General features: G+C 50.1%; 4 protein-coding genes and 1 pseudogene across 12 annotated transcripts; 2 read left to right on the top strand and 3 right to left on the bottom strand.

Annotated features, from left to right (window-relative positions):
- The first annotated feature begins 1,061 nt into the window (after window positions 1-1,061).
- Window positions 1,062-2,367, top strand: LOC112346103 (annotated as a pseudogene).
- A 113-nt stretch (window positions 2,368-2,480) lies between these two features.
- On the bottom strand, window positions 2,481-5,030 carry LOC9660622 (tubulin beta-1/beta-2 chain). 2 transcript variants are annotated; one of them, XM_024674346.1, is made up of 4 exons: window positions 5,021-5,030; window positions 3,557-3,952; window positions 3,210-3,479; window positions 2,481-3,148 (listed from the first exon to the last, which is right to left on the bottom strand). In XM_024674346.1, the coding sequence occupies exons 2-4, from the start codon at window positions 3,948-3,950 to the stop codon at window positions 2,481-2,483; spliced, it is 1,332 nt and encodes a 443-aa protein (XP_024530114.1). In that variant the 5' UTR covers window positions 3,951-3,952; window positions 5,021-5,030. The 2 variants fall into 2 exon arrangements, with proteins under 2 accessions (XP_024530114.1, XP_024530113.1); XM_024674345.1 differs by lacking the exon at window positions 5,021-5,030 and having other exon boundaries at window positions 3,557-3,959.
- LOC112346135 lies at window positions 4,762-6,206 on the bottom strand. 7 transcript variants are annotated; one of them, XM_024674343.1, is made up of 3 exons: window positions 5,256-6,206; window positions 5,180-5,199; window positions 4,762-4,985 (listed from the first exon to the last, which is right to left on the bottom strand). In XM_024674343.1, exon 1 carries the CDS (start codon window positions 6,145-6,147, stop codon window positions 5,374-5,376), a length of 774 nt encoding a protein of 257 aa, XP_024530111.1. In that variant the 5' UTR covers window positions 6,148-6,206; the 3' UTR covers window positions 4,762-4,985; window positions 5,180-5,199; window positions 5,256-5,373. The 7 variants fall into 7 exon arrangements, with proteins under 7 accessions (XP_024530111.1, XP_024530110.1, XP_024530105.1 ...); XM_024674342.1 differs by having other exon boundaries at window positions 4,762-4,970; XM_024674337.1 differs by having other exon boundaries at window positions 5,180-6,206.
- Window positions 6,207-6,255: 49 nt separating this feature from the next.
- LOC9659737 (superoxide dismutase [Fe], chloroplastic) lies at window positions 6,256-7,881 on the top strand. Of its 2 annotated transcripts, XR_002992328.1 has the most exons (8): window positions 6,256-6,448; window positions 6,498-6,686; window positions 6,833-7,004; window positions 7,081-7,148; window positions 7,221-7,247; window positions 7,311-7,334; window positions 7,397-7,695; window positions 7,748-7,881. XR_002992328.1 is itself a non-coding variant. In XM_024674538.1 (7 exons), exons 1-7 carry the CDS (start codon window positions 6,293-6,295, stop codon window positions 7,583-7,585), a joined length of 825 nt encoding a protein of 274 aa, XP_024530306.1. In that variant the 5' UTR covers window positions 6,256-6,292; the 3' UTR covers window positions 7,586-7,881. The 2 variants fall into 2 exon arrangements, 1 of the variants encoding a protein (XP_024530306.1); XM_024674538.1 differs by having other exon boundaries at window positions 7,397-7,881.
- Window positions 7,782-9,466, bottom strand: LOC112346102. Its single transcript, XM_024674197.1, has 2 exons — window positions 7,965-9,466; window positions 7,782-7,800 (listed from the first exon to the last, which is right to left on the bottom strand). The coding sequence occupies exons 1-2, from the start codon at window positions 9,464-9,466 to the stop codon at window positions 7,782-7,784; spliced, it is 1,521 nt and encodes a 506-aa protein (XP_024529965.1).
- Between the last annotated feature and the right edge of the window lie 531 nt (window positions 9,467-9,997).

Here is a 9,997-nt window from a genome sequence, read left to right as displayed (position 1 = left end):
AAAGTTGTAACTTTCCCAAGAGCCTCATTCTCTTAACACCTTACCCCTTCAATCGAGCCTAATTAGATTAAATTGAACTAATTTCAATATATAGTGTGATTCCCCTAGCCAACAAATAGCCCTTTAAAAGCTCTTAAATTTCAACTTCTTGGGAGGTTAGTATTACCTAAATCTAAATATCCCAAGATATTTAACCAATTAAAAAAAAGGTGCACCTTTTATTCATGAGCTTTATCCCTTTATATTTGAACCTTTTTTATGGATCATTTCTCAAATTGTTCTTTTTAATTGCTTACAAAACCTTTTTAGTGTTTATGCTCATGAAACAATCAATGGTGTTGCACTAACCCAAAATAATAGTAAAAGAAGAAATCAATACTTCACTACTACAGAGGTTAGAGCTGCCATTTAACTTAGGCCCTCTTTCCCTCTTTCCACCTGTTAGTAGTTTTTAGCTGGAAGATTGCATTCTATTAGAGCTTGTCACTTTAAGTTTGTTTAGCTAAAGTACCTTCTAAAGTATACTAAGTCTGGCCACTATTTTAAATTGTGATATATTCTATTTAGTAGCTTTAAGTTGCCACATAAGCAGGTTTGAGTTTGCAATACTTATGACTCATTGTTCAAATTTGAATTCTAGTTTGATTCATAAAGTAGCTTGTTGGAATCCTTTTTCTGGTGCATTAGATGTATAGAAAGGAGCCCTCACTAGCAAGATTCAACTTTTGAAACATCAGAAAGATTGGAGAGGGAGGAATAGACTAGTATTTTGACATGGTGACTAGTCAGCATTGATAAGCCATGTGACAAATTTTTATTACATAGCAATTGGTTACAAGAAAATTGGGCGCCTGCCACTTACCCACACGTGACTAGATGGATTCATTTATTAGGATAATAGAAGATCTGACATGGTGTAATTTTATTAAGTGTTAAAATCTTCTTAGTGGAAAGACACAGGGAAAATCAATATCCCATTGCGAGGGATGTCCTGATCACGTGGAGCGAGCTTTGGAAGCAAGAACAGCACAAGGAAGCAGCCGAGTGGAAGAAGTCTCTGGATGGTCGCCTTCTCAAGGGGTGCTCGTGCGTGGAATTCAAGCGCCACAAAAATACTCTCAAGCATTTCGTCCGCCAAGAGCTCCTCAAGGCGCCACCGGCCGGCGATCCATCGTCTGTGGCGTGCAATGGCCCCATCGCGTGTCCAGGTAAAGCTCACATTCTCATCGCGATTGAGTTTTCTTTTGTTTTCTTTATCACCAGTAATTTTTTCCCCAATTTTGCTCCAGGAGATTTCGGGCTGTTTCAAATCTTGCACACAGCAGCTCCTGGAATTCCACCTCTCTCCCAAGTTACAGAGGATGCTACTGCGCATGAGGCACAACTTTGGCAGAGATCATGACACGATGGTCCATCAGGGAAGAAACTTGGTAAACTATCCTCGATGAACGCCATGGCCATGCGCAAGATACTAAAGAAGTATGACAAGGTATTTCTTTGCTAGCACGGAGCCTCACTTGCTTCTTTTTCGCTACTTGGATGGCCAGGTGCATTGCTCAATAGCAGGGCAAGCTTTTAAAACACGACTGCAATCCATGCACGAGGAGCTCCTCCAGTCCCCATGGCTGATCGAGCTAACTGCTCTCTACATCAACCTCAAGGATGAAAAGGATGGTGAGAAAGGTGAAAATGGCCTCAAGGTTAAGAAGGATGGGAAAAATGGCGAGAGTAGCGCGCGCAGTGGTGAGAGCGTACTCTGGAGAGTAGCCTTGGAATCGCCACATTCACAAGAGCAGTGTGCCAGTCCTATGGGAGAGGATAAGTTACATAAGCTACGCAAGTTACGCAAGCTTTTGAAGCGGATCTTACATGCTCGATCTGTCTGGTAAGACGAGATCGATTGGAAACACTGTTTGATCCAGTGGCTCTGGGCTGCGGGCATCTCTTTTGCAGTACCTGTGCTTGTTCTCCGGCCTCCATTCCAACTATTCAAGGCGTCAAGTCTGCCACCAAGGAGGCTAAGTGTCCGCTTTGTCGACAGGTAAAAAAACTTTATCAACGCACAGTTAGCATGTGAACTTTTTTTTTCTTTTCTTTGACTCCCATCGTGCAGCCTGGCGTGTACCTGACCGCGGTTTTACTCACGGAGTTGAACTTGATGATCAGAAACAGGTTGGTTTTCAGTTTCTTTTATTTGGGCAAGTGCAAAAGTCTTTCTCAATTGGGGATTATTGGGACGAGAGACTGAAGAAAGAACGCGTGGAACGCGTCCAGAAAGTTAAGGAGCACTGGGAGAATCAAATGAAAATGGTGCTCGGAATGTAAAAGTCGCCTGGAATAAGCTTTGTTTTCAGGAAACAAGTTCGTTTAAAAGCATAACTCTTGCTAATCTCTTGCTCTATCTTTGAAACTGTGGTGCTAGCTCGGTAACAAAGAACAGGAAAATTGTCCCATGGTGCTTGGACATGATCACACGCCGCCTAGGCCTCGGCGCCCTCTTCTTCAAACTCTCCCTCCTCGTCGGCCGACGCGTCTTGGTACTGCTGGTACTCGGACACGAGGTCGTTCATGTTGCTCTCGGCCTCGGTGAACTCCATCTCGTCCATCCCCTCGCCAGTGTACCAGTGAAGAAACGCCTTCCGCCGGAACATGGCCGTGAACTGCTCGCTCACCCGCTTGAACATCTCCTGGATGGCGGTGGAGTTCCCGATGAAGGTGGCCGACATCTTGAGGCCCTTGGGAGGGATGTCGCACACGCTCGACTTGACGTTGTTGGGGATCCACTCCACGAAGTAGGACGAGTTCTTGTTCTGGACGTTGAGCATCTGCTCGTCCACCTCCTTGGTGCTCATGCGGCCACGGAACATTGCTGAGGCGGTGAGGTAGCGGCCGTGGCGGGGATCGGCGGCGCACATCATGTTCTTGGCGTCCCACATCTGCTGGGTGAGCTCGGGCACGGTCAGCGCGCGGTACTGCTGCGACCCCCGGGAGGTCAACGGCGCGAATCCCACCATGAAGAAGTGGAGGCGCGGGAAGGGGATGAGGTTGACCGCCAGCTTCCGGAGGTCAGAGTTGAGTTGACCGGGGAACCGCAGGCAGCAGGTCACACCGCTCATGGTCGCCGAAATCAGGTGGTTCAAGTCGCCGACTGCAAGCAAACATCAAAGTCAATGGTTACGACCCGACAGTGTCAACGGCCTCTGACGTACATGTGGGGGTCGTCAGCTTGAGCGTACGGAAGCAGATGTCGTACAGCGCCTCGTTGTCCAGCGCCATGCACTCGTCCGCGTTCTCCACCAGCTGGTGTACGGACAGCGTTGCGTTGTACGGCTCCACCACCGTGTCCGACACCTTGGGCGACGGCATGATGGAGAAGGTGAGCATCATCCGGTCGGGGTATTCCTCGCGAATCTTGGAGATGAGCAGCGTCCCCATCCCCGAACCAGTCCCGCCTCCCATGGAGTGGGAGATCTGGAAACCTGGCACACAGGAAAAAGCAAGCACAGATTCAAGCGAAGAACTTGACAAGTTTGATCGTGGGTTTTGCGGGATTTGCCTTGGAGACAATCGCATCCCTCGGCCTCCTTCCTCACAACGTCCAGCACTGAGTCGATCAATTCCGCGCCCTCCGTGTAGTGTCCCTTGGCCCAGTTGTTACCAGCTCCGGTTTGGCCGAAGACGAAGTTGTCTGGCCGGAAGATTTGTCCATACGGCCCCGACCTCACGCTGTCCATGGTACCCGGCTCCAAATCCATGAGCACCGCTCTCGGCACGTAGCGTCCGCCGCTGGCCTCGTTGAAGTAGACGTTGATCCTCTCCAGTTGGAGGTCGGAGTCGCCGTGGTAAGTCCCGGTGGGATCAATGCCGTGCTCATCGCACACAACCTCCCAGAACTTTGCTCCAATCTGGTTCCCGCACTGGCCGCCTTGAATGTGGAGGATCTCTCTCATCTCTGCAGGGTTGTGTGCTGGGGAGAGGACTTGGGTGTTGTCGCGTTGAATGAAAGAGAAGGTTTCCAAGCGAACTTGGATGCTGTGTGCCCTAACTACCGTTCAGCCGGCATGGCCACGGGATTCAGCTGAAATGGACAAGAGGAAGTTATCTAACTTCCCCAACTTCCACGCTTATCCCACCTTTTATACTTACAATAAAATAACTTTTCTTTTTCTGATTTCTCAGTCTTATTTTTCCCAAGGCTTATAATTCAATGAAAGACTTATAAGATACGAAGCTAGATCACAACGTGTTTAAGGCAACAGAAGATCTAAAAAGTATAGCTTTGGGAGGGACATGACAACCATGGAAGACTTTTGTTCTAGAATCTGCATCGTCCAGCGACGAAATGTGATACATTTTATTGTGTGTTTCGATTGTTTAAATCATCCCATCGAGCTGGTTTCAGGCTCTGATACTGGTTCACAGATTTCTCGGTCTTGGGAGAAGAACTTCCATTCTTAAGAGTGCAACTTTATAATTTCAAAATTCTCTGAAGTGTTTGGAGCATTGTTCCGAGTTTTGACAAGTTATAGCACATTCAGTACGGATTGATTTCTGGAATTTCTCATAGGAATTTTAGCCTCTTTTCTCTTTGAACATCTCTCAGAAATTAAGATGAATACAGATCGGATCAGATCTTGGAAAGGGCGATAAGTTTTTGTGAGAACATCCAGCAAACAAACAAGGAGGCAATCCATTTAATCCATCAAACAAGCCAACCAAACAACAATCTCGATCGAGATACTATCCGACCAGCACCAGCTAGACGTCGAAAGAGAAGTTTAAACAAGGAAAATCAACAAGAAATATACGCAAGACCTTTCTCGTGGTCTCTCGATTCATGACTGATACGTATCGTCTTAATGCGATTCGTCTTTATAGTCCAGGAGAGAGCAAAGTCGGAGTTTTGTCTGCTTCGATAGAGCTTGCGAGAGATCAAGCAATAAGATTTTTTGGAGACAGAATCGAACCACCTGCAAGCAATTAATCTGAGAAGTGTCAATCGTGACTGAGAAAAACACACTACTGAGTGAGTGAGAGAGTGCAGACACTGCTGAAAAAAGAAGAGAAGATCCAGAATCACTGCTGCTGAACGAAAAGAGATCCCAGAAACTTTAATCACAAAAGTACCACGAGACGCAAAGAGAGAGGAAAGAAAAAAAAACAAGAGAACTTTTTTTACCTCGGATGGATGGATCAGAGCTGTACAGAGAGTAACTTAGTAGACACATACTTAAAAAGCTTACAAGGTTAAGTACCATCAAAAGCTGCGTAACGTTCGTTCGTTCCCTGCCGGATCGTCACCACCCTTCTCGATTCTCGATTCTCGATCGCTTCCCATCGAGGAGTCGAAATCCCGAAAGGAAAGAGGCCTCTTCACGTCGCTCCATCGCTGGAGCAAACTTCCATCTCGTCCACGCTCTCGCTATTCTGCTGCTGCGCCAACTTTTGCTTGAGCTCGTCCAGCTGCTGCTCCAGGATGTAGATCCGCTCCTTGAGCGTCAAGTTCTCCTCTTCCAGATGCGCAATATGGTTCTCTTGATCGTGGAGTTGCATCCCAGCCAGCGAGAAGTTATCCTGATCGCCAGCTCCTGGCGTGTAGAGGATCTCAAACCGGTTGAGGTCCTGATCGAGGCGCTGCTCTAGCTGCTGGACGGATTGCACGCCTTGATCCACGTCGCTCTCGCTGTCCGAGTCGTCGATCCTGTCCTCCTTGAGCCGGATGAGACCATTCATCGAGCCATAGCCATTGACACCCCATTCCTTGTTCACTTCCTCGGTGATCCCCTCGCGATACGACGCCACGCCGGAGAGATCCGGGGTGGAGATCACAGCCGGCGTGGACGGAGTCGGGGGAGCGATCCCTCCGGAGCATTTGGCGCGCATGATGAAAGAGGTCGTGTTTCTTGGGGCGTGAGGGTGCTCCTGTGCCTGGGACTGCGCGGACTTCTTCTTTGGGAAGTATTTCCGCGCCTTGACGCGATTCTGGTGCTGGAGATCGCTCAGCCGCGGCGGCTCGTACGCCAATCTCCCCTGGAGCCTGCTACCGACCTGGTTGTTCTTCATCCGCCACAGATGCTTGGGCTGCTTGCGCCGCGCCTCCACCGCATTGCCCTTGTCGCCGCCCCAATTGTCGATCGCGCCAGACATTGCGATTCCGCGAGCGCTATCCCTCCCTCTCGCCCTCGCTCTCGCTTCCCCAAATTAGGGTTTCAAATTAGGGCTAAAATGGACCTAGGGTTCTTTCTTCTACCTTGCTCTAATTTGCGTTTTAGTGGGAAATATTTTCAAAGCTATGCCGCCCGGGTGCTGCGCGACGGCGGCGGCGGCGATCGCCTCCATCGCTCCTCCACGGATTTCTTCCAATCGCGGCGGGTCGAAGAGATCGCAATGCAACCGCGGCGGAATCGCGCGGGCGAAGTTTGCATTGCCGGCGCTTCCCTACGAATCGGTGGGTTTTGTCTAGGGTTTTAGCTTCCTCACTGGATCCATTCCTCCAGAGTGCGCTGGAGCCTTACATGAGCAAGAAGACGCTGGAGGTCCACTGGGGAAAGCACCAGCGAGGATACATTGAGAATCTAAACAGGCAAATCGCAAATACTCCGCTCGAGGGCTATCTCTTGGAAGACATTGTCAAGATAAGTTACAATAGAGGAAGCCCCCAACCGGCATTCAACAATGCAGCGCAGGTACTCCGTTTTTCTTCCTTCTTTTTTCTCTTTCTCTCAGACTAAGTAGAACCGAGCTCTTTTGTCTTCCTTGTTTCTTTTTCTCTCGGACTAAGAACTTTTTTTTTTCTTTGAGCTGATGATAACCTGTCTTTGTTGTTTTTCAGGCTTGGAATCACGATTTCTTCTTCACTTCTCTCAAGCCTGGAGGTGGCAAATCTCCGACTGGCGAGATTGCCGAGCTTATTGACAAGCAGCTTGGCTCTTACGATAATTTTGTCAAGGAGTTCAAGCTCGCGGCAGCTTCTCAATTTGGTGCTGGTTGGGCATGGCTTGCTCGTGAGTTCCTATTTTTTCTTTCATCTCTTTCGTTTTATCCGTTTTGTTGTGGATTGTGACTTGAGAATACCTGCAGTGAAGGAAGCGAAGCTGGTCGTTGAGAAAACTCCAAACGCTATTAATCCTCTCATTTGGGATCACATTGTAAGCCTTTGAAATTCTTTCTTCTCTCTTTTTTCCTTTGAATAACATGTCACCGCTACCTCTCGATTGCAGCCATTGCTTGTGCTCGATGTTTGGGAGGTATAAAGACTTTTTTACTCTCTTTGTTTGGATCTAACTCGCTCGCTTCTTTGGTTTTTGCAGCACGCTTACTATCTCGATTTCCAAGTGAGTATAGATTAGAGTTTCTCCCATCTCTCGAGCTAATAATGTTAACTCACATCCCGCAGAACAACAGGCCAGACTACGTGTCTACATTCCTGGAGCATCTAGTAAACTGGGACATCGTGAATGCAAGACTGGATCGAGCAAAAGCGTTCATGAACTGGGGAGAGCCGGATTGGGACCTCTTCGACAAGGATGCAGATATCTTAACTTACGAGGAGGCCGGGATCGACGTGGTTGAAGATTCAAGCTGAGAAAAGCAAGTGAAGCTCCTCAAGCAACATGGCTGCAGACAAACTCGGCAAAGCTTTGTTAGAGTTTGTAGCCATAGGAGTGGCAAAAGCGGACGCAAGCAGCTCGCCAGGTGTGTACTGCCAAATTGCTTTGTCCGGGAAATATGATCCTTCTCTTTTCAGCCACAGGAGGACGAGGGACAAGAAACAAACTATTTCATCGCTTATACTTAGATCTGACACGGAAAGTTTTAGACGAGTAAAGCAAGCAGCTAAACGATCAATCAAAACTAGCAGAGTGGGCTAGCTTGTTTGCTGCTGCTGCTGCTGTGGTGGTGGAGGCTGATGTTGCTGCTGCTGCTGTGGGTGATGGTGGTGGTGGTGATTCAAGTGATGACGCCTGTCCAAATCGCTCAGTCTCGAGCCATTCTTTTCAGCTACAAGACGGTGATGGTGGTGGACAGGCTCATAAAATGGCTGCTGCTGTTGGTGCTGCTGCTGTGGAACTAAAACCGGCCTCAACAACATCCTGGTGTTGTCGTCAACTTGCTCGTGAAAAATCTGCTGCTGTGGCTGCTGCTGCTGCTGGAGTCCGTCACGGAACCGAGATGGAGAAGGGCCAGGCTTGGAAGTTCTCGTCTCCCGGCAGGAGCAGCAGGCGGTGGCGGACGCCATCACCGGGTAGAGCTGCTGATCACATATCGCTGGAGCTATCGGGTGGCCGTGGCGATGGTGGACGGCAGCAGGACTGTACTGCCGGTTGACAAGAATTTCGCTTCCTGCGCACCAGGTGGTCGAAACGCAGATAAATCCATTGGCGGCCTGGAGATCTTGGCTGTGCTGGTCCGCCTTCTTGGGCGATTCTCCTTCGTGGTGGGCGACTTTGGACATGTCCGGAGGTGTCGGTGGCTCGTTGCTGAAGACCTGTCTCGAGCAAGGATCGGTGCCTGGATAGTAGTGGTGTATCATCACCGGCTCGATCATCTCCTGCGGGATCCTTCCAGCCGAATTCTCCCTCGTCGCTACTGCTAGCTGCTTGCACGGCTCGTGGAGAGAGTCCTGCAGCTGCTGCTGGAGGAGTGATGATCTAGCGCTCCTCACCGAGGGGCACTCGTCGGGAGCTCTTGGAGACGTCCGCGGTGATACTCTCCTGCTGCTAGGCGAGCCGGAAGCCGTCTCCGCGATCCTGTCCGTGGCCGAGAGCTGCCTGTGCATCTTGATCGGCTTCACAGGACGACCACACTCGAGATCCTCGTCGAGAGCTCTGGATGGCCGAGGAGCAGCACCAGAGTTTCCACCGCTCGCCACCGGCATTCCATTCAGCGCTTCGATGAACTGCTGGTCCAGAGATCTCGATTCGCTCAGTCTGGGAGAGGACGATGACGGTGGAGTCGGTGCCGGAATGAAGAACAAGAAGAGCCTGAGACGAGCGCTGCTATCTCGGCCCTCCATCCGGAGATACTCGTCGATCATACTCCCAAAATCCTCCTCGCAGACCACCGAGATGAGCGCGTCCAAATCCTCGTTTGGGAGCTGGTACTTAACCGCCACGCTCCTCCCCACCATCGCCACGAGCTTGGCCATCATCTCCCCAAAGGAAATGCTCCGCTGCCACAGCAAGATCCTCGTCTCGCCGCCCACGTAGCGGAGCTGCCCGTCGTGCGGCCGCGGCAAAATCCTCCCGCCATAGCTACACATGATCTTGATCTTGGAGTTTGGGCAGGGCGGCGACAGGGATTCCGACTTGACGGAGCTCTGGTCCTCCACCGACGATGAATTCACGGATCCCATGACGTTGTCATCCTCCATTTGGTCGCGATCACGCTGATCGTGATCGTGCTCCCTGTCCATTACCCCTGCGGCTACTGGCTGTTGTTGCTGTTTGGAATTCACGGTGATCATCGTTTGGCGTTGTTGTTCTTCTTCCTCTGAATAATCAAAAATACACATACCTTGACTCAAAGGAGACGATCACACCCTCTCTTTTCTTCTCCTCCTCTCTTTCCCTCCTCGCCCAACACCACAAGTGAAATTTCATATTTTTAGGCCAAATACAAAAAATAAACGTTTCTCCTTTTCCGGTCGCAACCGTCGGATGGCCATCTGACGGTGTCACGTGGACAGTGTGCACCGTCGGATTGGCATTGCGCGGTCGAGGCACCTGTCCAGCCCAGAGCCGTCGGATGCGTGGCGGGGGCAGTGTGAGCCCCGGCATTGGCGACACGTGGCCGGAGTTAATGCTGGGCCGTTGGATTGTGGATTTGAACGGTTTCTCGTTAAGCCCCCCCGGCTGGCGGTTAGGGTTCTTGGGGCCGGGCACAAACATTTGGGAGGGGGCCTCGATTCATTTCATTCAATTGGGTTCAGTGCGAGAGACCGGATTGATTGATGGGTCTTGTGCGCAAGATTTTTGACCGAATTTTCTGGTGGTCT

Source organism: Selaginella moellendorffii, unplaced genomic scaffold (assembly GCF_000143415.4).
Source record: "Selaginella moellendorffii unplaced genomic scaffold, v1.0 SELMOscaffold_12, whole genome shotgun sequence".
NCBI lineage: Eukaryota > Viridiplantae > Streptophyta > Lycopodiopsida > Selaginellales > Selaginellaceae > Selaginella > Selaginella moellendorffii.
Note: the sequence above shows the minus strand (reverse complement) of the source record. Positions and strands in the feature narration are given on the sequence as shown.

Excerpts from the sequence above, each read along its gene's own strand:
- LOC9660622 (XM_024674346.1), bottom strand. The coding sequence starts at position 3,950 with ATGAGAGAGATCCTCCACATTCAAGGCGGCCAGTGCGGGAACCAGATT. Across the intron at positions 3,480-3,556 it reads GGGATGCGATTGTCTCCAAG|GTTTCCAGATCTCCCACTCC; the intron begins GCAAATCCCGCA and ends CCTGTGTGCCAG. Across the intron at positions 3,149-3,209 it reads CAAGCTGACGACCCCCACAT|TCGGCGACTTGAACCACCTG; the intron begins GTACGTCAGAGG and ends GTTTGCTTGCAG.
- LOC112346135 (XM_024674337.1), bottom strand. The coding sequence starts at position 6,147 with ATGTCTGGCGCGATCGACAATTGGGGCGGCGACAAGGGCAATGCGGTG.
- LOC9659737 (XM_024674538.1), top strand. The coding sequence starts at position 6,293 with ATGCCGCCCGGGTGCTGCGCGACGGCGGCGGCGGCGATCGCCTCCATC. Across the intron at positions 7,149-7,220 it reads CTCTCATTTGGGATCACATT|CCATTGCTTGTGCTCGATGT; the intron begins GTAAGCCTTTGA and ends TCTCGATTGCAG. Across the intron at positions 7,335-7,396 it reads CTTACTATCTCGATTTCCAA|AACAACAGGCCAGACTACGT; the intron begins GTGAGTATAGAT and ends CACATCCCGCAG.
- LOC112346102 (XM_024674197.1), bottom strand. The coding sequence starts at position 9,466 with ATGATCACCGTGAATTCCAAACAGCAACAACAGCCAGTAGCCGCAGGG.